This window comes from Dioscorea cayenensis, chromosome 16 (genome assembly GCF_009730915.1).
Source record: "Dioscorea cayenensis subsp. rotundata cultivar TDr96_F1 chromosome 16, TDr96_F1_v2_PseudoChromosome.rev07_lg8_w22 25.fasta, whole genome shotgun sequence".
Lineage (NCBI taxonomy): Eukaryota > Viridiplantae > Streptophyta > Magnoliopsida > Dioscoreales > Dioscoreaceae > Dioscorea > Dioscorea cayenensis.
The window spans coordinates 17,985,664-18,013,118 of NC_052486.1; the positions used below are offsets into that span (position 1 = coordinate 17,985,664).

The window sequence follows — 27,455 nt, forward strand, 5'->3', positions numbered from 1 at the left end:
ATACTTAAGAAATTATATATTTTGACAGACAAAACACCCTGTCACATTATTCATACAAAGTGGTTTTCTGGAATCTTAGAGATAAAAGTAAGCACTTAATAGTTTAGTGACACCTTATTTTCATCAAGAACAAAAGATCAGACTTTGGTACACAGAGACTGTTCTGTTTAGGCAATGCCATTGGATGGCTTCTGAATGACAAAGGACATGCACTGGCATTGTTTCTTGTTGTCGAAGGACAAGAGGCGAATGTATGCATTTGGGTATGTCTTCTTGCATTCCTGGATCTCTCGTAGCACTTGCGAGGAATCCACACACCCAAACATCGGTAATTTCCACATGGTCCAGTATCTCCCATCATAGTAGCCTGGAATTTGGCTGTTGGTCCTGTGCACTTTCCCCATCTACATCAAATGATATCATACAACTGGTTGGTAATACTAAAACTTGATATGCAGTTTTGTCAATAATTGTGATTCTGATTAGTTTTTACCTCATCGAATTCCAAGCAAGGTACCCATCCTTTTGAGATCATGTAGTCAACCTCCCTTGCTATTGAATCTTCGGTGAGGGGTGGAAGATAAGACAACGTTTCGAACTTCTTGTTGTCGATTGGGTTCCATGTCTAGCGCCATTTGGACCATTAAACATGCGAATCAAAGCTGGTTTATTAACAATATGGATATGGTTTACAAGCTTACCTTCATGCAGTATGCTCTAGAGCCATTGGAAATGGTTTTCTCTTGCCACCTGACATTTCTCTTCGTCAGAAATAGCTTTCTGGTGTCAGAACGTTGGCCAATGCAGACTGAGCTAGCAAGAATGGTCGCTGAAGCAAAGCTGGTCGACATCTTTTACTGAAACAAAGAGAGGGTTGGAGGATTGCAGACTTGCAGTATGGGTGTTATCAAAGTTGTATATGCAGGAAGTCGGGGAAAGAGACAAAGGTGGTTAGAGAGTGCAACAGAAAGCAAAGGAATCAGAAGCCTTTTCACTTCAATCTTTATCTTAGAAATATAGATCAGACGCTAATTCTAGAACATAGTCTTAGTTTGCTAACATACCTGTCCCTAACTGCAGATCACAATCATGCACATATGTTCTTAATTTTGATAATGAAAATGCAAAATTGAAATAAAATGGCTGGAAAATTTACCTGTGTTAAAGATCATCTGTTTCACTTTGATCATATACCATTTCACTGTAAAGATAGCTCAGCATTTTGCATATCTCTTCATGACAAGGATGTCTACGGTCATCAACTAGAAAACGATAGCTGATGCCATGCATCTCGATCAAACTCCACCCTGGAGCTGACATAACTCCTCTTTGTTTCATCGTCTTCCTCACCATGAGAGCACTCTCCCATCTTCCCATGGAGGCATACACATTTGCCAGTCCTACATATCTTCCACAATGCTGGGGATCCAATTCAATCACATGTCTTCCCACTCTCTCCCCCTGCTCAATGTGCCCATGCATCAAACATCCATTAAGCAATGAACCCCAAATTGCCCCATCAGGCTCCATTGGCATGCTCTGAATCAGTTTTTCGGCTTCTAGTGTTTTCCCCGCACGGCTTAATAGATCAACCATACAACCATAATGCTCAATTGTGGGTGATAGCCGGTAAACTTTTTGCATGTCTTCAAAGTAAGCCTGTCCTTCATCAATTAACCCTCCATGACTACAAGCGGTAAGAACACCAACAAAAGTGACTGCATTCGGTCTTATTCTACTCCTCTGCATATCAGAGAAGACCTGGAATGCAGAATGGCAACATCCATTAACAGCCAAGCCCATGACCATGGCGCTCCAGGCCGTCACATCTCTGCTAAGCATCTTACTGAAGACTTCCTTTGCTGCTTCTATCAAGCCACATTTTGCATAAAAGTCAATGAGGGCAGTTCCTAGCTCAAGCCCATATTCAGATTTCGAATCTAGATAGGAATGAATCCATTTCCCTTCTTCCAAAGCCCCTAAATTGGCACAGGCAGTCAAAACACTCACAAGAAGAGAGCCACTGAACTTCACACAATTATGATCCTTTCTCAACACATGGAACAATTCAATCGCCTCATCATACCGCTTGTTCTGAACATACCCGGCAATCATTGCACTCCAAGCAACCTCATTCCTTTCAGGCATTCGATCAAACACATCACGACCCCTGTCCACAAGCCCATTCACACAAAATCCAGTTAAAAGGCTTGTCCAACAAACAACATTCCTGTTTGAATTCTCCTCAAACACCTGACAAGCAAGCTCCAACTCTCCCAAATCACAATAACACTTGATCAAAGAACAAGTCACATATACATCAAGATCAAAACCAAACTTGAAAACCTGCCCATGAATCTGCGACAAGGACAAACAACAAGCACAAGCTTTAACCACAAAGGGAAAAGTGTGCATATTCGGGAATACACCTCTGTGTTTCATATCCATATACACCCGCAGAGCGGTTTCAGGCTCTCGGCTTCTAGAATAGCCTCTGATCATAGTGTTCCAGTTGAAGATGGTTGGTTGGGGAATAAGGTCGAACAGTTGGTGGGCATGATGCATGACGCCATTGTTATGGAGAGCATACAAGGCGAGAATCCGGCTGGTGATGTAGGTGAAGCGGGAGAGGCCGAGAGTGATCGCATGAGCATGGATTTGTTCAAGTTTTTGCGAGCTCGGCCACCGTTCGAGCATGGCGAGCAGTGGGGGATGAGAGAAGGCTCCATTGGAGAAGAAGCGCCTTCTCATGCCGATGGCGGGAGATGAAAGAAATGTTTGAAAATTAGTTATTTTTAACTGTAAACTTTGGTACAGGTCCCTAAAAATATTTCAATTTTTTTTCAGCCCTTATTATTATTATTATTATTATTATTATTATGATAAAAAAGGGAATAAATTTGAAATTTTTTTCCCAAAGCCACTTGGTTCAAGTAGTTAACGGCACCAAAATAAAATGCCTCGTGTGGCGTGCAGAGTGATAAGGGTTCGAATCCTTGATGGAGGAATTAAACTCACGTTATCGTAATCAACTCACGCGTGTCTATCGTTTTTTTTTTAAATTCTTTTTTTTTTTTAATGGATTCTCATTCTATTAAATTATTATTAATATTTGTGAATTAAGAGCATAAGATGGATAAAACAAATGAGTATATTGGTAAACCTTCTTTTTCTTATATCATTTTCTTGACTTTTTTTTATATATTTTGTTTCTTTCCATCATAGTCATGAAAACAATAAATAAATAAATAAATAAAAAGCAAGTAGATCGTCACGAGATTTAAACCGCACAGTGTAATGTATGGTATGTATTAAAAACTCGGTACAAAAGTTGTTGGTTCTGTTACTTCAATGATTGAGCATCACAAGGATTTTTGAGGGTATAATATTTATATATATGTATATATATACACCATCAATAGATAAATGGGTAAGTATAAATTTTACAGGAGTGTATGTAATAAATTAAATTTAAATATTTATTTATCTATTAAATATATATATATATATATTATATCCTATGAGTCATAAATGAAGATTAGAAAAGTGTGACAATTATTAGAAAGGTACTGGTGGAGTAGAGCCAAAACCATCACCATAAAGCATTTGCAATTTTGCACCCTCACAATGAAGAAGCGTGGCCAAGGACAACTAATCCCTGCAGATGATGGGGGGACCAAACATGCAAGTATAAAGTATAAACACTTCACTTTAAAGTATGGTTGGACGTGTCAAGGTTCGGTAAAATCTTGTCTATCATGTTTGACACTTTAGTAATAATATATATTGGGATAATCATAATATTAATTGTATTTACTATAACTTCTATAATACTATGACTATCAATGGAGGAGGCATTAGGGTAGGTGATTTTGAGATTGATAGAAGTAGAAGTTTTCGTTTTACAAGTTCTATAATAAAAAATGATGAGAAGCTTATGAAGATGTCACAAATTGATTAACGTAAGTTGGGTAAAATGAAGAGGGAGCTTATGAAATTTTACGTGATTGTAGAATGTCTCTTAGATTCAAAAATAAGTTTTATAAAATGGTTATTAGACAGATTATGATGTACAAGCTAGAATGTTGGACAGTTAAAAAATAACATATGTAAAGATGGGCGCGGTAGAAAAAAAAAATGATGATATAAATGTAATTAGGTATTCTTAGAAAGTACCAATTAAGGGATGAATTTATGTGAAATAGATAAGGAGTGATATTTATTATTGACAAGTAAAGAGAGTTGACTAAAATGATATAAACTAGCATATGCCCTTATAAGGAATTAAGCTCTTATGGTGGAGGATTATAGAAGAAGAGATAAACCTACAAAATATTTAGTAGAAATTATATGAAATAATATATTTGATCTTAGTCTATCTAGTCTCTTGATTTTAATAGAACAATGTAGATAAAAGAGTAATGTAATTGACTCCAAATAGTCAAAAATCGAAATTAATAGGTTGCTATTGTAACATAACCTTCTTTGGTAACAGTGTATTTTTTTTTTTTCCTTATATTTTCATTATATTTAAAAAATTTTAATTTGATGTTTGATCTGAAAGTTTAAGTCAACTGGAACATATTTAAATTATTACAAAAAAGTTTTTATTTTTAGTATAATATAAATATAATTTTAAATTATTAAATATGTTAATATTCATTTCTTGAACATATTCACAAATTGACGCAGTCACTTGTTTTATTAAACCCAAAACCATTTATCCAATTTCAAATTTCTCTTAAATTCATGGCTAACTTTGAAATTAAATCAAAATTCAAATATTTGGTTAAAATTGATACTAAGATTAACTTATTAAACAAACATGTCATATATATGCTACAATGCTGTCAGGTGAACAACCAGTCTTCCATCAATATTCAATAGTATGAATTGGCCTCCTTCCTGTCCACCATTTGTGTATATCTTTCACATGCATACAATAATATTTAATATGCTCCAAGTTTAGAAATTCAATTAAGAACTTATGTAGGTTGGATGTCAAAGCATTCATGATCTTTGTAAAGATATTTGCATGAATTCAACAAATACAAAATTCATCATTAATTTTTCGTTTAACTCACCAATATTAGTGTTTATAAATAATTAAACTATTTGGAAATTGTATTTATTAAATCCTATTTTTATACCAATAACCTTAATATAATTTGAGTTTAATTACTTAGGTTATATACCTGAATTGTCCTTTGCACACTGCATGGTTGCATATATAAACATCTATTAGATTTTAGAGCTTTTTTACATGAAAATACATGAAATTATATGTATATATATATAATTTGTATATATTTTTTAATATTTATTTTTTAAAATTGAGGTTGGTTCTCTCTATAGAACCTTTGGTTTAGTGGCATTAGTCCCATTACATAAGGCTTAGTTTGTGATATTTTTATTGTTTGAATTTAAAACGTGCCAGACACAGTGGCACTAAAGAGTTTTGGCTTCAAAATGGATTTACAACTCAATTCTCATTGAGAATAGAAAAAAAAATCATGATTTTTATGAAAATGTTATATATATATATATATATATATATAAAGGATGCGTTTTTTTATGAATGTCCTTAGAATTCAATTCTGTGGATGTTTATGTTTCAACCATTAAATTCAAATCCAACGATTGTAAATCATCCCTTCAGCTGACCAATAAACTTATACAATACTGTATAACAATGCTATGAATAATGCAAAATGGGATGCATAGTATTATAAATACTGCAAAGCCAATTTATGTCTGTAATCATCTCTTTATGTTTACATTTTTTTATCTTCCTAATATTCTATGAACGTTCACAGTTAATGTATTCATATATATTGTGCATATAAGAATCTCAATTAGTAAGATGAGAAACTTGAGGAGATAAATTTTTGCAAGGCAGTAAGATTTTATAGTATGAAAAAACAAAAATACTATTAAAGAAGCAACCATTAATAAAAAAATGCGGAGCTTGTGTCTCTGTTGCTTGTTGTAGCTTTCAATGCCTTCTTTATATTCAATTCATTATCTCATTTCTTATAACCATTTGCTCTACTCATCCTCTTTCTTGGCTCTCTGTTACCTTGCTTTCTCTCTGCCACCTTCTTCTTCAATGGAGATACCTTGCTTTCTCTCTGCCACCTTCTTCAATGGAGATATGGATATCATTTAGAGACACATAGATTTTTATTTATATATGTATATATATATATTTAGAGAGAGAGAGAGAGAGAGCATTTAGAGACACATAGATTTATATATATATATATATATATATATAGAGAGAGAGAGAGAGAGAGAGAGAGAGCTCTTTGGTTGTGTACTTGGTAGGCAAAGTTTGGTGAAGAAGTCATTGGAGAAATAGTGTGTTTGTGATGCGCCAGTGGAGTCTGAGAAGTAGAAGCCTCAAGCGTCTCCTCTCCATCTCCATTGGAAGGAGAAGCACCAGAGCAGAGGAAGAGTCTATGGGTGAAGACAATGGCTTCAAGTCCATGGAGGATTCACCTCAGAAGCCAACATGGAGATGCTTCTCCTTTGAAGAAATCCATAAAGCCACCAATGGCTTCCACCAAGGTTTTATTTTTCAATGTTCTTGTTCTTGTTTTCAACTCAAGTTTCAATTTTTCATGGTAAAGTTGGTGACTTGGTGAGTCTTTTGAGTAGATAACTTGGTTGGGAGAGGAGGGTATGCAGAGGTGTATAGAGGGGTAATGGAAGATGGTGGAGTGATTGCTGTGAAGAGGTTGACTAGGGCTTCAACTGAAGAGCAGAAGGAGAAAGAGTTCTTGACTGAGATTGGTACTATTGGGCATGTTAAGCATCCTAATGTTACTGCTCTTCTTGGTTGTTGCATTGAAAAGGACCTTTACCTCATCTTTGAGTTCTCCTCCAATGGTTCTGTATCATCTCATCTTCATGGTACCTGCATCATTCGAAGAATTTGTTTGTTCAATTATTTCAATTAGAGGATTTGTTCTTTGTTCTTGTTTAATGTGTGTTTCTGAATGTTCTTGTGATGAAGATGAGAGTTCTATGCCAATGACTTGGAATTTGAGGTATAAGATTGGGATTGGCACTGCTCATGGACTTCATTATTTGCACAAAGGTTGCCAGAGAAGGATCATTCATAGAGATATCAAGGCATCAAACATACTCTTGACATCCGACTTTGAACCACAAGTAATGCTGATGATCTCTTGGAATTCATTCAAGCTTAATCTTTGTAGTGCAATTTGATCTCTGGTTATTGACATGAAGCATTATTTGTTTTTGTATTAGATTTCAGACTTTGGGCTTGCGAGATGGCTTCCTTCTGAATGGAGTCATCGTGCCGTCGCACCGATTGAAGGAACATTTGGGTAGTTAAAACCTTGAAAAACTTGCTTAATTTTACTGAATTTTACTGAATTTTAAGCTTTCAGATGCTTAGCGCCGGAGTACTTCATGCACGGAATAATTGATGAGAAGACCGATGTGTTTGCTTTCGGTGTCTTCCTTTTAGAGCTCATATCAGGGAGAAAACCGGTGGATGGTTCTCATAAAAGCTTGCTCAGCTGGGTAACATTTAATGTATCTCTTTTCATTCTCCGATGTACTTGTTCACTGATACTGATCTCCTATCTACCTCATTACACTACACCAATTTAATTCTTTAGAGGCAGAAAGGAAGAGCCGGTTTTAAAAAATCGGCTCCATAATTAACATTAAAAGAAATCCATCCTATGTTTAGAGCCGGTTTAAAATAACCGCTTCTAAAAATTAAATTTCATATAGGATTCTTTGGTCTTCTTCGTTTGCTCGAGCGGCGACCCCCATGAAAGAAGATATCAGAGTCAGAAGCGCCTCGACTCCCTCTCCTCGCCCCTTCCTCGGCGCAAGATTGACTCTTGCCGAAACCCTAACCCTAGTCCCGACCCAGCTTCTCCTCCGGCGATAGTGGCTGGTTCTCTAGCAATGATGAGATTCACACTGATCTCTTCAACCAAACCTCTTCTCTCACCCTTAACAATTGCGATGATGATGAGACCGAAACCATAATTTCCTCCTCCACCGACTCATCAGACAGCATTAATCTCAGGAAGGAGATGGAGAAAGGTCAAGGAGAGCTTCGCCGTGGTGAAGAGATCTGGCGATCCATGGCGAAGATGATTGTGGACGAGAAGGAGCTGTACAAGCCCCCTTCTCTGGAGGAGCTCTTGCATTGCCTCCTCTCTCTTAACTCTTGCCGCCACCACTGCACCATCATCTCCGTCTTCTCCGAGATCTGCCACCACCGCCGATAAGCAACACCCTTGAGGTTCACTGTTCTTCTCCTCATCTTTGCTCATATACTCCCGTACTTCTATACAAATACTATGTTTTAACAATAATAATAGAAGAGTTCGGCATCAGCGCTCAAAGAAATCGGTGGACTCATTTCCGCATTTTCTTCATCAACCACGACCGCAGGGATGCTGGATATCAATATCTTCAGTGCCGAGAAAGGCTTCGATTCCATGCGCATCCGCGAGTCTCAGTACTGCCGCTTCACAAGCGTCAAGGTCATCGATGAGATCATCAGCTTTGCCAAAGAATGGCAGCAGCGTATGCATCCCATACTTCCTCTCTTCTTAGCTCTATGGCTAACTCTTCTCATTTCGATCTTGGTGTTTTTGCAGATTAATTCGAGTTGAAGAATCTTAGAAAAGACTTTAATTGAATTAACAAGGAGGTTGCATGTCTCAAAATTGTGAGTTTCTTTGACGTTCTAAGTTGTGATTTGGGGGAAAATAGGGTTTTCAATTGTTTGATTGGTGCAGGTGAAGAAGGATGCGACGGAGATGATAAATAGCACTAATGGGAACAAGAAATTGACTGTGGAGAAGGAGATTTAGTAAAAATGAGTGGTTAATGCTTGTATGCATTTTCAATGTTTTTTCATAAGAAACATTGAAACTGATGCACATCTAATGTGCCCATTATGTGCCCACACATTTATAGCTTTCCTTATCAAAATCAAAGTGTAATTATTAAATTCTAATCTAACATTTCTTTGAGAATGTGCTTGTATGCAGATAACCTCTCTTTATGGTGGACTTTTGGAGTTCCTTTTTCTAGTTGAAAGCATTGATGATCCAGCTTACCATGCTATATCTAGTTTAATCTCAGAATTCAAGAAAGCTTATCAAACAAGTACGTTGCTATTCATACATTAACCAAGGAGCTATGATTTTTTTCTTTTTGCTTTTTCACTTTTTTGTGCTCTTGCAATCTTCACCAATGTATCTTTTTGAATTGTTTTACTTATAACATTTCTAGGCACAAAACGTGTAGCCCTCTCTTCTCTTGTCACACTTAAGTTTCACCCTCTACTTGCAAATTCAGTTTCCTTGATGTAGGCAGCTCTAAAACAGTTAGATATGACCAAAAGGACATGCAGATAACTTCACTTTTTCTGAACATCTTCTATAGATTTCTCCAAGTTGAATCTATTTTTCTGTAAAATGAAGCTTATCTTTTGCCACCATCCATGTGTTCATATTTCTATTTTTAATGGAGGTTACTTATAATATCCCACTTTCCTTCTATGTAGTCTCCCATGAATATGACTAGCTTTGCATTGTGCTTTTTTTTTCCCATTAGTTTCTCTAGAATTTTATTTAAAAAAATAAATCAAGTTGCTTGTTTCTTTAGATTATTTGATGAGCACATAATATGTCAGGGTGGAAAAGAATCCTATGTTCAGTGTGTTTAATTTCTGTACGGTTCCTTTTTGTTGTTGATTTTCAGTACAGTGTTGATGTAAAGATTGTGTGGCTGGTCTCTCAACAACATGGAGTCAGAAAATTCATAATCAGTTAGTATGTATTGCATTAATACCTTCTTCTATTCGGTAAAAATAGATTGCGGTGTTCTTTAAGAGGGTTCATTTTAAAGTTTGCATGTAGTACTTCCTCTTTACAACAAAAGGCAGTGTCTTGCTCTTAATGATGCAATAGATATTTACTTTCTGCATGTGTTATTTCATTTAATATAGATGATAGTTACTTTCTCCTATTTGTTGAAATGAAATAGATATTTATTCAAACTGGATATCCTCTTGATCTGCCTTCTGGAAGCTTGGGAAGCTATTGCATTTATGAATATGACATGGTAAATAATTATCAGAACAACCTATCTATCCTCCTAGCCATTGTCCTTCTGCATATTAATTCAGAATTTGGGCAATTACCTTCCAACAGTTTGTTCTGACTTAAACAAAGAAGCTACTCACACTGCATCAAAGTTGAAGCAAATTTTTAAACATATTCTTTAAAGCAACCAATTTGTTGGCTTCTTCTTTTATGTAACACAATTATTGTTGCTGCAAAATTTGCAATCGAGCATTCTTCTCTTACAGAAAATATCTAGTTATTCCAACTGACTTAGTAGTACCATTAATGCTATTGATGGAATTTATTATTTTTGTCTGAGGAGAATTTATACTCAAGGACAATATTTTCAGCCTTGCTCAATGGGATTTGCAACTAGTGGGAAGACATTTTTCCTATCTAGTGGCTATATAATGGTACATGGTTCATCATTCATATCACATTTACATTGACCTACAAAATATATCTAGAATTTTGACACTTAGGGACTTATTAAAGTTGTTCCATCCTCTTAGATGCATGCAGATGATTTTAGAAAAGATTCACATGATGTTGTTAGTGGACTGAGAGATGGTGGATATTTTGATGACATGACTCTTGCTGCAATAGCTTGTAATTTCTTGCTTCATATGCATGACTTGAAAATGCATTTATTTTTTCATGCTGTAAGTGAAATAAGCAAAAAATAATAGTAATAAAATAAAAAAGGCTTCACTGATGAACTCAATTCTTCCATCTAATACTCATGCATATGATGATTGCACGCATCAAATCTGTACATATGGTCCTAACTGTGCATGAACTGCATATGGCAGATTAGATATGATCAAGTGACCATTTTTCCCATGCAGATGTATTCTAATGTTTCTAATTAATTTTCTAAAATTATCCAAATGTTATAAATCCTAATAATATTCATGCCGTTTAGATGCATAACCCACACTTCCTTATCAGGGAAAACAAAAACTTATTTCTTCACCATTAGTTGTTGTCTTTCCTCATCCTCTTGCTAGTGACCTAAGCTTTGCTAGGTAATCAAATTCAATTTAGTATTTCTGATCAGCTCATACATAACCATGTCATATTTATTATACTAATCCTGTTCAGGTTCCAAATTTACTAATGAAACAAACTTTTGTTCTAGAGCTAACATCTTGATTGTTAACTGGTCATGCCATCCTTGCTATTCTTCTCTTGTGCAGATACTGGAATTACCTGAGGAAGAAAACTTTTGTTCTTGAATCTTACATTTCAGAGGTTAATTGGCTCATGAACCGAGCATTATTTTTTGCGCACTGCTATCTACCTTGGGCGTTTGTTGTACCATATTTCATGGCAACTATACACTTTTTGGCTGCCATAAGAGCACAAATTAGTAACTATCTCTCCAGAGAATCAAATTCATTATCTTGTGGTGAGCAAACTACTCTATTCTTACAAAATTACTAACTGGCCTTAAAGCTACCAATTTTTTTACCTCATCAGCTACTTGTACACATGATCTTCAGTAAAGGGGATTGGATTTGAAGTTTTTGATTGGGGATTAAAGTTAAATTGGGTGTTGTTCAGGCTTTGTCATTGGCTGGCTGCTTGGTAGTTTGCATAGTTATTACACTTGTCTCAACATGGAACTTGACAAAGGTGGAAATTCAGTTGTGCAACATGTCATCTCCTGAGGGGCCAAAAATGTCACTTGGTTCCTATAACTGGGGACTCGTATGCATCGTCTTCACTATGTATATATATATTAATTTCTTTTTATTGACTTCAAAGCAGGTATTTTTTGCCATGCTCATAGACAATTTCTTGTGCCCCATTTCTGCGATGCGGTCGTATTTTCATAAAATATGTAACCTAGTCTAGAGTTCAATGCTACTTGAAGGAAGGAAAAATAAGCAAGGTATGCTTTAATGTTCTTTGATTCTTAAATGTGTTGTCTGTCAAAGTTAAGGTTCTAAATTTTAACAGGCTTCAACGTTGTCATGATTGTACCAAGCATTAGCTTTTCTTCATTGAACAACTCATCTAGTAGAATTAGTTTAATGTTCAAGGACATGTTCTTTCTTTGAAGTATAATTCTAGTTAACTACACTTGTTTCTATCAAACAACAATATTAACTGCCAAAAAATATGTACAAATCTTGAGAAACTTGAACACACTGGCAATTCTTTTTTTGGTAGCTTTTGATCATGCAATGTCTATACTAAATGTACTAAATAAAAATATGATCAACATACACATTGATGCAAAATCTGAACACAAAATATGATATTCTCCAAATCTCTAGTGACAAACAATACCATGGTTACCATGAAAAACTAACTCCATTAATTTTACAAACTGTTTTGCAGATTGAAAGACTTAAACAAGATGGTGTGACTTATTCTAATCTTGGAGGGAAACATTTATACAGTAAACTGGTTTGCATTCTAGAAAGTCTCATTTGTTGGATTTTTAGTAAAAAGATTGGTTCGATGGCGTAAACTGAAGAGGTTTGATAGCTAGAAACCATCATTTCCCACAGAGAGCATGTGGCATTCTTTGTGTTTTTATTTTCTTCTTCTTTTCTTGTGTAATTGCTTGTAATCTCCTTTTCATTTTTTTGGGAACAATGTATCATATTCATTCATTTGATTCTTTTGTATAGATTTTTTTTCAATTGAATATTGTGTAAACTATTTAACTAATGGCAATTCTTCATTAGATATGTGCCTTTCTTATTTTAGATTGATGAGCAAAGAGTGATGTGTGTAAAATTATCATGTCAGTAAATTTACTGAGTTAAAAGCAATCAAGTTTTATATTTTATTTTGTTGATCAAAAATAGTGTTTTTCTTGTGAGGTAAAAAAAAAAATTAAAATTCAATTCAACTAATGAACAAATGTAGAGGTGGTTATCACCGTCTCTGAAATTCTTATACCTCCTCAATACTTTTAGAGGCGGTTATAACCGCCTCTAAAACTCTTATTTTTCAAATTCATATTTTTAGAGGTGGTTATAACCGCCTCTAAAACTTGTGAAGAGGGATAAACCTCTACAGCTATTTCGGAGGAATAAGAAATTATTAGCTATAGAGGCGGTTATAACCGCCTCTAAAGCTATTTGCAAGATATAAGAAATTATGAGCTATAGAGGCGGTTATAACCGCCTCTACATTTGTTATAAAAAAACCGCTTTTTATGTAGATCAAATTTACCCCAACGGTTATACTAAAGCTGGGCTCAAAGTGTAGAGCCGAACGATCTGAGACGGTTTAGAGGTGGGTGAAAAAAATTCACCTCTAAAGCTATAGAGGCGGTTTTAACCGCCTCTATAGGTCATGAAAACCGCCTCTAAAGCTCTTTTTTAGTGTAGTGTTAACAATGCAACAGGCAAAACCTTATTTAAGTGACAGAATGGCAGAAATGCTCGTTGATCGACGCTTAGGGAATGATTACGACATTGTTCAACTGAAGAGGCTGGCTTTTGCTGCATCTCTTTGCATTAGACCAACTGCGATTCTTCGCCCTTCGATGAATGAGGTACATATATTGGTGTAATAGTAGGTTGCCCAATTGTTTCCACTGGTTTGTTTATCAATCATTCTGTTTCTAAAAACTAGTGAAAAAAGACAGTTAAGAAGTTTCTCAACAACAAAAGATTAATAGGATAAGTAAACCTCACACAATCACCGATTTATATAAATTCAGTAATTTGTCAGTTAAGCTACCAATTTTGATAGTCATGCTTGGATTGCTGGTCCTAATCATGGTGGTTTATCCATTGCTGCCACCTTTTTGGGATTAGACGAAAAGTGATTATGTTTTCAGGACTGTAACCTCATGCAATAACAAACGGACATCGATTAGCTTAAGTTTTGTCGTTTGAGCTGCCAATTTTGACGGTAATGCTTGGATTACCAGTCTTAATCACAGTGGTTTATCCATTGCTTCCATCTTTTCAAGGTTAGCGAGGTAAGTTATCGATGTTTTATAAATATATCTTCATGCAATCAATAATAAACACAATTAGCTCTGATTTGTCAGTTTATCTACCTGCTCTGGTTGTTGTGCTTGGGTTGCACCTTCTGAAGATTGATTAATAAGTTAAAAGTAAACTATTGTTTCAGAAATATAACTTCACTCAATCACTAATTATTAATTACTTCCATCTTTTTGAGTAATCAATCACTGATAGACACCGAAAATATCGAATGACATTCACCTTTTGAACTGTCTGATGTTAAATGTTTATGGATGAGAGTTATGAACATGCCATTACTGCAACCAAACTTTGAAGTCACCTTTGTCTCTGTCCTCAGCTTTTGACGCACAGGATGCTCATGTTTGACATAACTAAGAAACACATGCAATCAAAAGAGTGGTCTTAGATTATTAATTATCAAAGTAAACAAAAACCATAATTTAAGCATGGATTAACATGTAACTGTTGATTAAAATATTAATGAATGTTGGCAGGTGTTAGAGCTGGTAGAGGACGGCGAGATTCCGTCGTCCTGCTGGACAAGGCCGGAAGATGAGGAAGAAGAGGAGTTCTGTGGATTCGATGATCTCGAAGAATTCGACACACCTTCATCACCATCATCAATGGCAAGTTGTTAACCATGTAATTAATTAATCTAAAGTCTCATCTAATCCTGAATGTGCACAGATAGAGGTTGAGTGAAAGCAGAAAAGGCAATCACTTGGTGAGATGAACAACAACTAGAAAACTCAAAAATTTGTTGAATATTGAATGAAAAGCAGGTGAGCTTGGTCTTGTAAGATGGCAAGTGGTGGTGATGGATTGGATTTTTAGGTGTATGTTAATGTATGTACTTTGTGTATACACTTTGCAATCAATCAGTCACATTTTGAAAAGTTTATGGATTGTGGCAGGTGTGCAATTGGATCAATCAATGATCATTAATTTATGATTGAAAGCTGTGGAGTTGGTTGAGCCAAAAAAACCAGACAAAATGGGTTTGGAGATTTGAAAGGTGGTGGTGGGTGGCTGTGGAAAACCATAATTTTAGATTAATATTTCTATATCTATAATTTGACTGTGATTGGGGAGAATTTAGGGGAAAAATAGTAGTTAAAAAATTGTAGAAAATCAGTAGTACTTTTTCTTTTTCTTTTTTTGTTTATTTTGTTATAAAACTGAGTGTCAAGCCCACCTTGCAATTCATTATTAACAATCGTGCCTGCCTGCGAGGCAAACCATGTATAATAATGTGGGCATAGATTAAAAGAAGAACAAATAATACACAATAAAAAAAAAAACTAAATTCATATAAAAATAATTAGGATTTTTAATACTCATGATATGAAAGATTGGGGGAAGATGTTTGTAATTGATGCTATTGAATTTTAAAAATATTTTTAATACAAAGATAAAAGGCTTTACATGTATACATATATCCCCACATACAAACCACATGTTGAGAATATCCGCAAGTTTGCACTTCACCTTGTGATAAGAGAGTCGAACTAGTTGAATAAACAAAATGATGGAACATAGCATATTCCTGGAACAAAGGAAAATAAACAAATTTCCACATCAATCTTACTCCCTCTTGGGAATAGCTTGCACGCCTGGAAAAAGGGGGCACATCAATTTTAATCCACGCTTAATAACTATCCAAAGCTCCAAACATATCCAAACACAGACCATAAATTCCGCAGCACAATAAAACAATACTTCACCTAACATAAACATTTTGTGCGGTCATTTGAACGTTTTACAATAAAACCCCCTTTAACATCTCTTGAAGAAATGCTTTGATCTGTATTTCAATGTGTACCGAATCTACTGATTTCGATGACACATTCTCCTGGAACCAGAAATGGATTGAATCTCCATCTATCCCCAGAAGGCCTCCCGAAGACGACATTGCTTGAAACATAAAAGAAGACAGGTGATTCCCTTTTAGTGAGACATGCACAAGTGATGACATAGATCATGCAGCTAAAAAGAGATGTGCATCAGATTAGTTTTAGAAAATCTAAAATATTTGATGGAACCAATCAGGGCAATTATAGATTTTACAGATAGATCAAGCTAGAAAGAAAGAATCAACTGCAATAAAATGCTATGTTTATATTTACAGACAGAAGATAGCAAGAGATGGTGCCTTGGCAGTGCAAACCATGCACTAAGACCACCTCCATTTGACAAAAGATTCTGCTGTAGTTGCTTGATGATCAGTTGTCAACGGTAGTAGATGCGAGATCTGCGGCCCCTGTATCTGCAACATGAAAACATGCATCCCATAAGTGAAATTTTATCAGGTGAGTAAGAACAGAATAGTTACATTGGCGTATTCTTTCTCATGATACAGCAGATTTCCAAATCAATGTCAGTAAAGATGAAAAGAGGATTTTTCAAGTGAACCTGTGGTGCATTTCACTTCCCCTGGATACTGCAGCACCAACAACTCTACCCATGAACTCATCATCCATTCCATCATATCTGTAGTTTTCAATTTCAACAGATGTTCTGAAAACATCATCCGAAGAAGATGAGCTTGATAGGCGGCTACTTCTCCCTGCATTTGCTCTTGCTCTTGTTCTTCGCCTGTTTCTTGATGTCTTCTTATCAAACACTTGACACATTATACAAGCAGTCCACCAGTTGCCCTTATTTGGTGGGGCATCTTCATATTCATCACTTGTTTCTACATCCCCGTACTCAATGACGTAGTCCCCCAGCACCACACCGCGTGGCACCTCTGAATGAATAATGCTCAACACATCTACTATTTCTGATGACTGTTGAAAATTTTCCCAATCAAGTTGTCGTGCAGGGTCCACCTCTGATGGACGAGAATGGGGGTGTTTTAGCTTGATATGCTTTTGTAATTCCATGTAATTCCCAATATAAGAACATTGCTTCTCTTCACAGCATCTTTTTTTCATGTTCAAGTGCACACGAGCTTCATCAATAACAACCCACCCAGTCACATTTCCTCGGCATAGTGGGCATGTTGGGGGATCTTCCGAGCTTGGTTCAACTGCTTGAATACTTTGTTCAGAAGTCCCACTATTCACCGAGGAACATTTTGCAACATTAGGCATCCCATATGCACATTTGAACCTTTCAAGGCAGTTAGAGTGTGTGCCATCTGTATCACATATAAATGGTCGGCAACCTTTCTCATATGATGAGCATTGCAGAAGAACCCCATTGTGTGGAAAGTCCAAACATATTGGGCAAATCACATCTTCCCAGTTAATTGTCAACTCTCCATCCTTCAAGTCAAAGGAGCATGATTGAATCACCCTCCTAGAAGGAGTCCTTGAAGCCATTCCCAACTTGCTTAGACACACATCGATACCATGACAGAGAAAGTTGATCTGATAACAATATACAATTTCAATCGATAAAATCCAATAAATCATACCAACAAAATGTCAATAACAAAATTCTTCAAAATCTTTAAATACCATAATAGAATATTGTATTGCAAAAGGCTAGTTGGCCTTACCAAACATTGGGACATGAGATAATTAATAAAAGAGGAGGGGAAAAAACAATAAATAGCTCCAGGGTTTTTAAAATGTTTAAATGATTTGAACTAGATTAGAAAAAAGACTAAAATTTCCAGAGTTCTTCAGAAAGCCCGTCAATTCTCTTACTGTACTCCTAAATTTTTTTACTCTTGAAATAAAATTTACATTATGCAAAATATAACCCACAAAATTATCAGAATTATAATCTATATAACTCGTTCTAATGATATTTCATAGACTAGTTCATAGACTTTCACATATTGATGTAAAAGGTCATTCATGACTTTTTGATGTGAAACTTTGACGGAGTCTAAGCCATGGATTTTTCTACAGATTCATTAAGTACAGTATAAAAATTCAAACCACAAAGATGAAAGATCACAGCCTCCGCAAATAAAATAAGCTTAAATTTAAGGCATGTGTGATCCAAATTAAAGAGCCTCTTTCCTTGGATTCCTTGAAAAAGAAAAAAAGACGACATTTTTGAAATTACATCAAGGAAAGACATCAATAGACATTATACCTGTCTGAGGTCACGCCCTTTGAAACAATCCTCATTCAGGCCTTTCTAACTAAACCACACAGTCTCATCATTTCTCTCCAAAACAGTCCTCTGCCACATCCAGTTTTATTCTCATTTAGAACTCATTCTTCTTTTCTATAACATCCACCACTGAATTCAAAATCAATACCATGACCTAAATCATGCTGGTGACTAACATTATTGAATAAAGCAACCACGTAGAAAAAAAAAAAGCAAACTTAATTGAAAATCAACCAACATTCAACATATATTGTCTACTGACTTCCACTTAATACACACCCCTTCCAATTCGCCCTGCCATTCTACAAGCAACAGACTACATCAGTGTGTGTTAATTTTAAAAAACCTCACTTCAATGCATCGAAAATTCTTAATCCCAAGAACAAAATCAAATTTTGGCCATAAAAATTCTGGAAATTTTTTTTCAAACATTAAATATAAGGAACCTGGTGAAAAGCTTGAAATTAATAGAAATACCCGCCAAATGAAAACAAACCCTAAAAAACTCCCTTTGTTACCCTACCAAAAGATTTAAACTAAATATCCATCCATCAAATCACGTATTTTTGGGTACCGGCCATCAATATCATCACTAGTTATCGAACCAGAGATCCATGATTCCTACTTCATATAACATCAAATGGACCATTTTTATCCCCCTTTCACAATATATCACCAAAAACAGAGAAATCAAACTAAGAAAAATCACCAAATCTCACCATAAAAAGGTATCAGAAAGAATAAACTCAAACAATATTCACTGTAAAAGATAAGGATTGAATTAAAAGATTTCTCACCTTCAGAGATCGGCTTGCGCACTAGATCAGCAACCGGATCATCCAGATACTGAAAACCCAAACCCTAACCCTAGAAGACTTTTGGAGTGCTGGGAATTGGAAAAGAAGTACGAAAGACGGAACCAAAAAAGAAAGAGAACGTCTGGGAATTCGTCACTTTATTAAAAGAAAAAAATAAAGGAAAAAAAAGAGAGAGCGTGAAGAACGTTTTGCCCTTTTTGCCCCTTTCAAAACTTGAAATGTCATTTGACAATGAAAATTACTTACATGCCCTACTTATATTGTTATTTTTATTTTATTTTATATGCGTTGCCCATTTTCCCATGCATGAGTTTAGTTTTTTTAATACTTATACACAAGCACAAATAGGATTTCAATTCTCAACTTTCAAATAATGAGTGGAATAAAATTGTAACTATTCTATTACATAATAGTGTTTTTAGGTATTAAGAAAATTTGAATTTTTTAAAAAGAGAAATAAATAAATAAACTCATTTTTAATATGTATTAAATTTTACAGAATTATTTAAGGGTAGTTTGGTAAATAAGAAAGAATGAAAGGTATTCTATTCTGTCTCATTTTTATATGTTGTGAATGTTAGTATCAATCATTGTCATTTGAGTGTTTGTCATAAGACATATTAATTCGAATTCTTTTAAAAACTCTTTTCCACTTGCTGTGGTTGATTTTGACTCTGAAAAAATTTTCTAAATTCTCCTTTCATTTCTGATTATCCAAGTGGCTCAAATGGTTCTGTTCTTCAAGATATGAACCACAAAAAATTCATGTTAGTTAGTCACCACAAATAAAATGAAATATATGATAAACAAACATAAATAACTACTAATCTTTTTTCAATCTGAAGAATGAATGGACCAGAAGAATTATCCATTTAAATCAAAATCCTTAATCACACAACATAAATAAAATTAAATAACAGACAGAAAAGTCCTCATTTTGCAAATATAGCCTTGAAAGAGCACACATCATTCCAGAAAAAAGAAAAAAAATATATAACAAAGTTCAGTTAAGAGGATTTCTTGGAGCGTTTTACAAAATTTTCGGAAACTTGTATGTAGACCAAAGTAGTACAAAGCACACACAGGCAATAAATATTTAGCTCAATACATGAATTGGTGTTTTATGCATATAAGGAATGCAAATTTTTGAAAAGTTTGAACTCAGATTAATGTGTGACGTTCTTAGGAAGGTTTCTAATGACGTTACTCTTCATTCCAATCTTGGAGCGCATAGCTTCCACGCCGCTCCGATTCATCTCCCTCAAAACCTTCATTCGCACGATTTGTTCTCTTGACTGAACTGTTGCCAAGCCCATGCTTCGGTACCTGAAAATACAGTATTTCATTTTATTTTGTTGACCAAACTAGAATTTCATCATTCATGCAAAAGTTGAAGGATGAAGTAACCGAAAAGAAAAAGGAATTTGACTACAGATGTGGACAAGTACAGGTAGGAATTATGAGCAATTCTTATGAACATCTGACTCTGACTTGAACACAGTAATACTTAACTGCTTCACAAGCAAAACCAGTTAATTCTGTTCTTTGAGTAAATCAGGCTACAGAAATCTTGCACAAACAAAGCTTAAAAATATATATACACACATAAAGATGCAATCCTAGTGCTTCTCAAATATTACAAAGACCATATACAGGAGGCTAAAATTTGAAGTATGCAGAGATCCAGATGGAAATGGAATTTGATAGGAAGAATAATTTTATGAAAAAACACAAGCAGATGAGGAACATGATTATATGAAAAAGTGAAATCAATAGAAAGGATAATTCTAAGAGAGACAAGTAGAAAAGTGTAATATTTGACCTCAACAGAACTCATAGAACATATGATTTAATCATAAAAGTATCTCTTCTCCAGTTTAAAAATATGTAAAACAATTGAGAAGAAGTCAAAACAGGACATTCAGAAATTAAAATGGTAGTCAAAATGGAGAAATGGATAACAAAATCCAGAGCACAATTCCAATAATTCTCCAAATAAAAAAAATGCAGATAGGAGACCCTGTACATAAAATTTGGGAAATCAAGACTATAATCTATTTCAATAGTAATAATTAACTGAAAGAGGATTACAGCTAACAGGCAATGATGACAAGAAAAAAACTCTGATACCTTGAAGCCAAAGTAATTGCTAGAGCAATGTCGCTTGAAGGTGATGGGCGTGGTTTTTGGCGATAATAACGAAGAAATTCCCTAGAACCAAGAGTCTTAACAGATGTCTTGCCATCAGTAGTGCTTTTTATAATGAGCTCAGATCCCCCACTTCCAAGTTCAACATTGTCCACATTGTCAGATGCTACCAACTGTTTTCCTTCCACACCAACATAGCTGCAAGAAAGCAAAACATCTTTTATCAGATTAATCATAAAGCAACACTTTGAGAGAGAGAGACTATAACTGCATCTCTATACATGAACGCTATATTGTCAACATTGCAATAATCCCAAATCTCAACAAAGGCAAAGCACTACCTATCAAATTTTTGTTATAATTCATTAGGTCCAATAGAGCGAATGCCACACATAAATATCAACAAATAGTATCAAACCAAGTTGTCATGATTAAAAGCAGACCGAAATGACTATGAGCCACTCAATATAAATGATAAGCATACTATATTAATTAACCGCTGAATCTCCAATCTTGAGCAGCTTATGAGTAAATGATCTATTCAATGTCCCAAGCACCATAATCTGACTCAAAAACTACAATAACAAGAGCTAGGAAAAAATTGTTTCTCCGCATAGTAAATTCTAATAAAGATGGAGCAAAGGGTATTGCTCATGCTTTTAAATATCATGAAGAAAAGATTAAACCTGCTGCTATAATCGTAGAATTCCTCCAATTCTGCTTCCTCATCATCGCCTCCGTCACCATAATGTACCTTGCAATGACCTTTTGCAATCATGTGCTTCCTAACAGCCTCCAGGCTATGAAAAGGATGACATCTATCATTGCAATACAAGCACATGAAATCCCTTTTAACCTGGAGAATAGGAAAACAACACATGCAAGCACATTTAAGTCATCATAAAGTAAAAGACAGGATTCTTGATCAGGGTTTTTACATTTTTCCCACCTTCAGACCGACATATGTAAGGAAACCCTTGGGATCCTTCAAATACTCAACATCTGGTATGAAAAAACCGTGCTGCTTATGCATGTGAACCATGCAGCTCTCAATAGTTTTATGCTTTTGGTCACAAATGAAACAGCTTGCAGGGTCTAGGTCTTCATCTTCATCCATGTAATCTTCTTCCTCAGCATCAGTCCCAGAAGCATCCTCATTTACTTGGAGATCCATCACAGCTTTAGAAGCCTCATCCAGATCATCAGCAGAGCCGACCTCCACCCATTCATCATCACTTTCAGTACCCTCTTCAGCCCTTCCTTTAAACATTGGAGGCTTACTTAAAGTTGACTTATTTGGTGCACGAGTTGTAAGTGGCTTTATTACTGTAGTAATGCCAGCGCCCAGAGCACTTGCATCTTGAGAAGCTTTCAAAGCATGACTCTTTGAATTCAAATGTTGAGCATGAGCCTTAGCACTTCTGTACTCCTTCTGGCAAAGAGCACAACTGTACAACATGGGAGATGCACTCAATTTGTTCCTTTCTTCAGTCAGAGCTAATTGCCTAGACTGGAATAGTGCTTCAGTCACCCCTGGGACTCCTGCTACCTGATGAAAAAAACATATTGATCATTCAGGTATTATTGCAATTGGATTGTGGAATGTATCACAAGTCTCCAATAAAAAATTCAAAGCACAATGGTAAGCATAAAAATCATACTCCACTGGTCATCTCATCACTTTAAGAACAGGATGGCGTTTTGTCCATCAAAGAAATTATGCAATTATATTCATGAAAAACCATAATTATTTCTGGCTACAACTACAGTATATCTATCCATATAAGGCTTCCTTAAGTTAATGGTCATTATAGTGCCCATAGCGCTCATAGAGCTTTTCTCACTATTTTCTAACTCAAAAACTTAAGTACAACTGGAAAGTTCCATATTATTATTAAGGTCCATATTGTTGTCTATTTTAATTCTAATTTACTTAAACCGGAATCCAGCCAATGAAGTTTGTTTGAACAAGTTCTCACCTGGTAACACAATTAATGAAAGAACATCAGCAAAGTCCCACAAAACTAACATAATTGAGTTATTATTCATAAGAACTTCCAGATTTGTTCTTATTGTTCCCATGTCCCAAACTATGGTTCAGATTTTCTAGCTCAACTAAGTACCACCAGTGATTTTAAAATTTGCTTTTGATTGGAAATCAAGAAATAATTTCACCTGTAGCATATAAATGTCATCAAGTAGAAAGCAGAGCAATGAAAAGACAGACTAGTCACTCAATAACATAAAGCATCAGAAGAATTGACAATTAAATAAACAAAGAGCATATGTAAGATTTACCACCCAACCATAAAGGGATGTTTCATAGAGACCAACTTGTTCTCAAAGTAAAATCTTGTGCTCCGAAAATGCAAAGACTTCAGCATTTCACAAAGAAAACAAAAAGCACACTTTTGTATGCAGCATTCAATTTCCATCACATAAAAAACATGAACAAATACAATCCAAATTGGAACTCTCAAATTCTTAATATATCCTCCCGGAAACTATTAGAATAATTATTCGCATCGCAGTATTGCACCATAAAATTATTGATTTCATAATTGAAGAAAATAAGAAAAATCATCACTATGAAATTGCATCCCAACACACTAATTTTTACCAAATAGTTTTTATTTACACAGAAAACCCCCAAAGAATCAATAACTTGCCTTTAATGTTAAAAATGCAAACCCTAAACAAACAAACCGCTTCCAAATCACATGAAATCAAACACAAAAACCCTAAACAAGCACCAAATCCAACTAAGACTCCCCCAAAACCAAATTCATCCAAGGGCGAAAAATCTAAATAAAAAATCAAACCCAAAACCCTAACAAAAAACGAGATAGAATCCATCCAACCAATAAGACAAGATGAAATCGGGTGGTACCTTGCGCTTGAGGTTGTACCGGTGCCATTCCGATCGGTAGTGGAGCTTCTGCTCCGCCTCATCCACGAACTCCTTGTTGCACGCGTTGCACGTCAACCCTGGCATCTCCCCTCAGCTCGAGCTCCCTCCCGCTCTCTCCCTCTCTCGTTCTACTGCTCCAGGTCGAGAGAAAAACGAGAGAATTTATAGGTCGGCGTCGGAAGAAGAAGCGGATCTAAACCACAATCCGAATTCCACCTTTAATAGCACCAAGCGGATTCGGGTTAAGTTAATCAGAAACCCGTTTCGTTAGCGCTTACATGAATTAGCGGATTCGGGTAAAGTTAATTAGAGACCCGTTTCGTCAGCGCTTTTTATAACACTAATCGGATTTGGGTTAATTTAATCAGAAACCCGTTTCATTAGTGCTTACATGAATTAGTGGATCCGGGTTTAGTTGATCAGAGACCCGTTTCGTCAGCGCTTTTTATAACACTAAGCGGATTCGGGTTAAGTTAATCAGAAACCCGTTTCGTTAGCGCTTACATGAACAAGTGGATTCGGGTTTAGTTAATCAGAGACCCGTTTCGTCAGCGCTTACATGACCAAGCGGATTCCGGTTAAGTTAATCAGAAACCCGTTTCGTCAGCGCTTACGTAACCAAGTGGCTTTTAAATTACATTTGCATTAAGCCCCTTATAAAACATAATATTTAGTAATAGTTTAAATTTATATAAAAAATGAAAACTCATTTCAAATCTTTGTTACACTTAAATCTTTTTTTGTTTATGTAAAAATTTTATTAAACCGCTAGATGAAGTTATATTTATACTTGCATCATTACTAATGTATTGTTCATAAATATTGATAAATACCAATGTTTTTAAGTTATATATACCTCTAAAAATTTGTTTGATTGAGTATATACACTTGATAAAAGTGGATAAACCACAAATTTATTGAAAATAAAACACTGTGAAGAAGTACAGTACATATAGGAGTATATACACTTCAATAAAACCAAATAGCATGCATACCACTTAAAATTAAATTTATTTATATGTGTGACTCTCTGCTCTATGTATTCCATTAGAATATATTATAAATTATATTAATACTGTCATTTTTTTTTTTTTGCTTTGTTGTCTCGTCTTTTCTATTTTGTTGTCTTGTTCATTGAATAAAACTAATTTCAATTTTTTAGGGTAAATATGAATAGAATTTTTATTATTTAATATATAATAATATATTTTAATGATATATGTAGGGTAGAGAGATATGTATGCAAACAAATCAAATATTAAAAAAATATATATTCAGTATTTGGTTTTATGAAAAAATAGACATACAATTACATGAATTTTAGATGAATACAAACCAAAAACACACATATCAATATTATAAAAATGGAATATATGATCTTTGTCTCCACTAGTTAATTTTTTTTTTAAATCTTCAAATAAAAATAAATTTTATAATTAAAATTTTAACAATTATTAATGGATTATTACATAAGAGAAGTTGTACAAATATTATCTACTTGTATCACCCCTACAATATGAGAGGGGTAAAAGTTAAAAGTTTTGACACCTTTTCAACGGGTTAATTTTTCAGTTAGTCATCCAACTATAACTAATTATCACTTCGGTCACCTAACTTCAAAATGTATCAAAATGGTCACCCAACTAATAATGTCTTTCACCGGTCAGTCACCAGAGAGATTCCGGCAAATAAAATCTTGCGTGACAACCGGAATAGCTGAGTCAGCATTATTTAACCATGTCAGTAGTCTAACTTGGCTTGTCCACGTAAGAGAAACTTGCTGACTAGGGTTAAGAACGTCAACATCCCCTTCACTGGCCGCCACCTTCTGCAACGCTTTGGATGATATCATAAACAACTTCATTGACCCACCTCTCCTCCGGCCCTCCGTCAATCCCCGCAACATCCTTTCCGACAACTTCGCCCCGGTCTCCGAGCTCCCCCCGACCCCATGCCCCATCATTCACGGCCGTATACCACCTTGTCTCGCCGACGGCGTCTACATCCGCAACGGCCCCAACCCTCAATATCTCCCTCGCAGTCCTCACCATCTCTTCGACGGCGACGGCATGCTCCACTCCCTCCTCCTCATCCTCCTCTTCGCCATCTCTTCTCTTCTCCCGCTTTGTCCGCACCTACGCTCCCATCCTTCCCAACGTCTTCTCTGGCTTCCACAGCTATACCGGAGTTGTCTGGCGGTGCCGTCAGCCGCCGACTTCCTCACTCGGGTCAAATGAGCGTGACTCGGGGAACCGGCTTAACTAACACCGGTCTAAGCTTCTTCGCCGGCCGTCTCTATGCTCTCGTGCAGTCGGACCTCCCTTATGATAGGGATCCGAAACACACTCAAGAGAAATATCGGAAGAAGAACAAGGTACAAGAACTCGGATGTTTCGTTGAATGAAGAACACATCGATATTAATTACTTGATGCTTCATACCATAACATAATTTAGAATATATAGAGTTCATACAGAGATCATTTAGACATACTTAAACATCAAACATAAACAACAAAAAAACATCGATTAACTAGTCTCAAAGAGCAGCAAAATAAAGACCGATCAAACTTTTTGCATTTCCCATGCTTCATCAGTATTCGACTTTTATGTCTCGAACTCATTGTTAATTTCGGATCAAATCATTCTCCAACACCTTACTCCCTCCACCTTTCCACCAACGATGGCGACATCTCCATTCTCTGCCGTGAAGACTTCTCCAGCGAACTCTTCATGGGCATGACCGCTCATCCCAAGAAAGATCCTACCACCGGCGAGCTCTTCGCCTTCCTTTACGGCCCCATCCCTCAATTCGTCACCTACTTTCGGTTCGACAAGGACGGCAACAAGCTCGCTGACGCTCCCATCTTCTCCGTTCGTGAGCCATCCTTCCTCCATGACTTCGCCATCACCGAAAACTACGCTATATTCCGCACAAGACATCGTCGCCTCACTCCTTCTGAATTGAGGACGAAGAACCAAGAAGAAAGATGATGATGTGGAAGGTCTTAAGCCGAGTTAGCAAGTTTCTCTGACGTGGACAAGCCAAATTAGACTGCTGACATGGTTAAATAATGCTGACTCAGCTATTCCGGCTGCCACGCAGGATTTTATTTGCCGGAATCTCTCTGGTGACTGACCGGTGAAAGACATTATTAGTTGGGTGACCATTTTGATATGTTTTGAAGTTGGGTGACCGAAGTGATAATTAGTTATAGTTGGATGACTAACTGAAAAATTAACCCCCTTTTCAACACAATGGTTGAGTATTTGTGCCTATATTGTATCACAGTAAAATCTATTTCAAATCCGGGTATTTACTTATCAAGTATAAAACTTTAGTTAAAACCAAATTCATTTATTTAATGGATGAGATGGAGAGCCAAAAAAACCATCTCATTATATTATGGTGTT

At 35.7% G+C, this 27,455-nt stretch overlaps 5 protein-coding genes and 1 pseudogene across 19 annotated transcripts; 2 read left to right on the top strand and 4 right to left on the bottom strand.

Moving 5' to 3' along the window:
* Positions 1-35: 35 nt before the first annotated feature.
* Positions 36-1,159, bottom strand: LOC120278987 (ribulose bisphosphate carboxylase small chain clone 512-like). Its single transcript, XM_039285797.1, has 3 exons — positions 702-1,159; positions 494-625; positions 36-404 (listed from the first exon to the last, which is right to left on the bottom strand). Exons 1-3 carry the CDS (start codon positions 849-851, stop codon positions 168-170), a joined length of 519 nt encoding a protein of 172 aa, XP_039141731.1. The 5' UTR covers positions 852-1,159; the 3' UTR covers positions 36-167.
* Positions 769-2,771, bottom strand: LOC120278986 (pentatricopeptide repeat-containing protein At5g66520-like). Its single transcript, XM_039285796.1, has 2 exons — positions 1,157-2,771; positions 769-857 (listed from the first exon to the last, which is right to left on the bottom strand). Exon 1 carries the CDS (start codon positions 2,749-2,751, stop codon positions 1,162-1,164), a length of 1,590 nt encoding a protein of 529 aa, XP_039141730.1. The 5' UTR covers positions 2,752-2,771; the 3' UTR covers positions 769-857; positions 1,157-1,161.
* Positions 2,772-6,029: 3,258 nt separating this feature from the next.
* On the top strand, positions 6,030-15,006 carry LOC120278974 (probable receptor-like serine/threonine-protein kinase At5g57670). Of its 12 annotated transcripts, none has more exons than XR_005541815.1 (12): positions 6,030-6,570; positions 6,661-6,915; positions 7,019-7,176; positions 7,276-7,355; positions 7,419-7,566; positions 7,771-8,293; positions 8,389-8,580; positions 8,655-8,725; positions 8,796-9,168; positions 9,766-9,836; positions 10,051-10,543; positions 11,330-11,916. XR_005541815.1 is itself a non-coding variant. In XM_039285770.1 (7 exons), the coding sequence occupies exons 1-7, from the start codon at positions 6,372-6,374 to the stop codon at positions 14,728-14,730; spliced, it is 1,122 nt and encodes a 373-aa protein (XP_039141704.1). In that variant the 5' UTR covers positions 6,030-6,371; the 3' UTR covers positions 14,731-15,006. The 12 variants fall into 12 exon arrangements, 2 of the variants coding, with proteins under 2 accessions (XP_039141704.1, XP_039141705.1); XR_005541816.1 differs by having other exon boundaries at positions 10,051-10,128; XR_005541814.1 differs by lacking the exon at positions 10,051-10,543 and having other exon boundaries at positions 11,330-11,541; positions 11,613-11,916.
* Positions 15,007-16,104: 1,098 nt separating this feature from the next.
* On the bottom strand, positions 16,105-19,112 carry LOC120279430. 4 transcript variants are annotated; one of them, XM_039286364.1, is made up of 4 exons: positions 18,964-19,112; positions 18,146-18,235; positions 16,505-17,466; positions 16,105-16,358 (listed from the first exon to the last, which is right to left on the bottom strand). In XM_039286364.1, exons 3-4 carry the CDS (start codon positions 17,416-17,418, stop codon positions 16,322-16,324), a joined length of 951 nt encoding a protein of 316 aa, XP_039142298.1. In that variant the 5' UTR covers positions 17,419-17,466; positions 18,146-18,235; positions 18,964-19,112; the 3' UTR covers positions 16,105-16,321. The 4 variants fall into 4 exon arrangements, with proteins under 4 accessions (XP_039142298.1, XP_039142300.1, XP_039142299.1 ...); XM_039286366.1 differs by having other exon boundaries at positions 18,146-18,280; XM_039286365.1 differs by having other exon boundaries at positions 18,146-18,295.
* Positions 19,113-19,958: 846 nt separating this feature from the next.
* Positions 19,959-24,219, bottom strand: LOC120279551 (cytoplasmic 60S subunit biogenesis factor REI1 homolog 2-like). Its single transcript, XM_039286473.1, has 5 exons — positions 24,023-24,219; positions 22,082-22,681; positions 21,819-21,988; positions 21,115-21,330; positions 19,959-20,310 (listed from the first exon to the last, which is right to left on the bottom strand). The coding sequence occupies exons 1-5, from the start codon at positions 24,125-24,127 to the stop codon at positions 20,151-20,153; spliced, it is 1,251 nt and encodes a 416-aa protein (XP_039142407.1). The 5' UTR covers positions 24,128-24,219; the 3' UTR covers positions 19,959-20,150.
* Positions 24,220-25,692: 1,473 nt separating this feature from the next.
* Positions 25,693-27,035, top strand: LOC120278579 (annotated as a pseudogene).
* Positions 27,036-27,455: the final 420 nt, after the last annotated feature.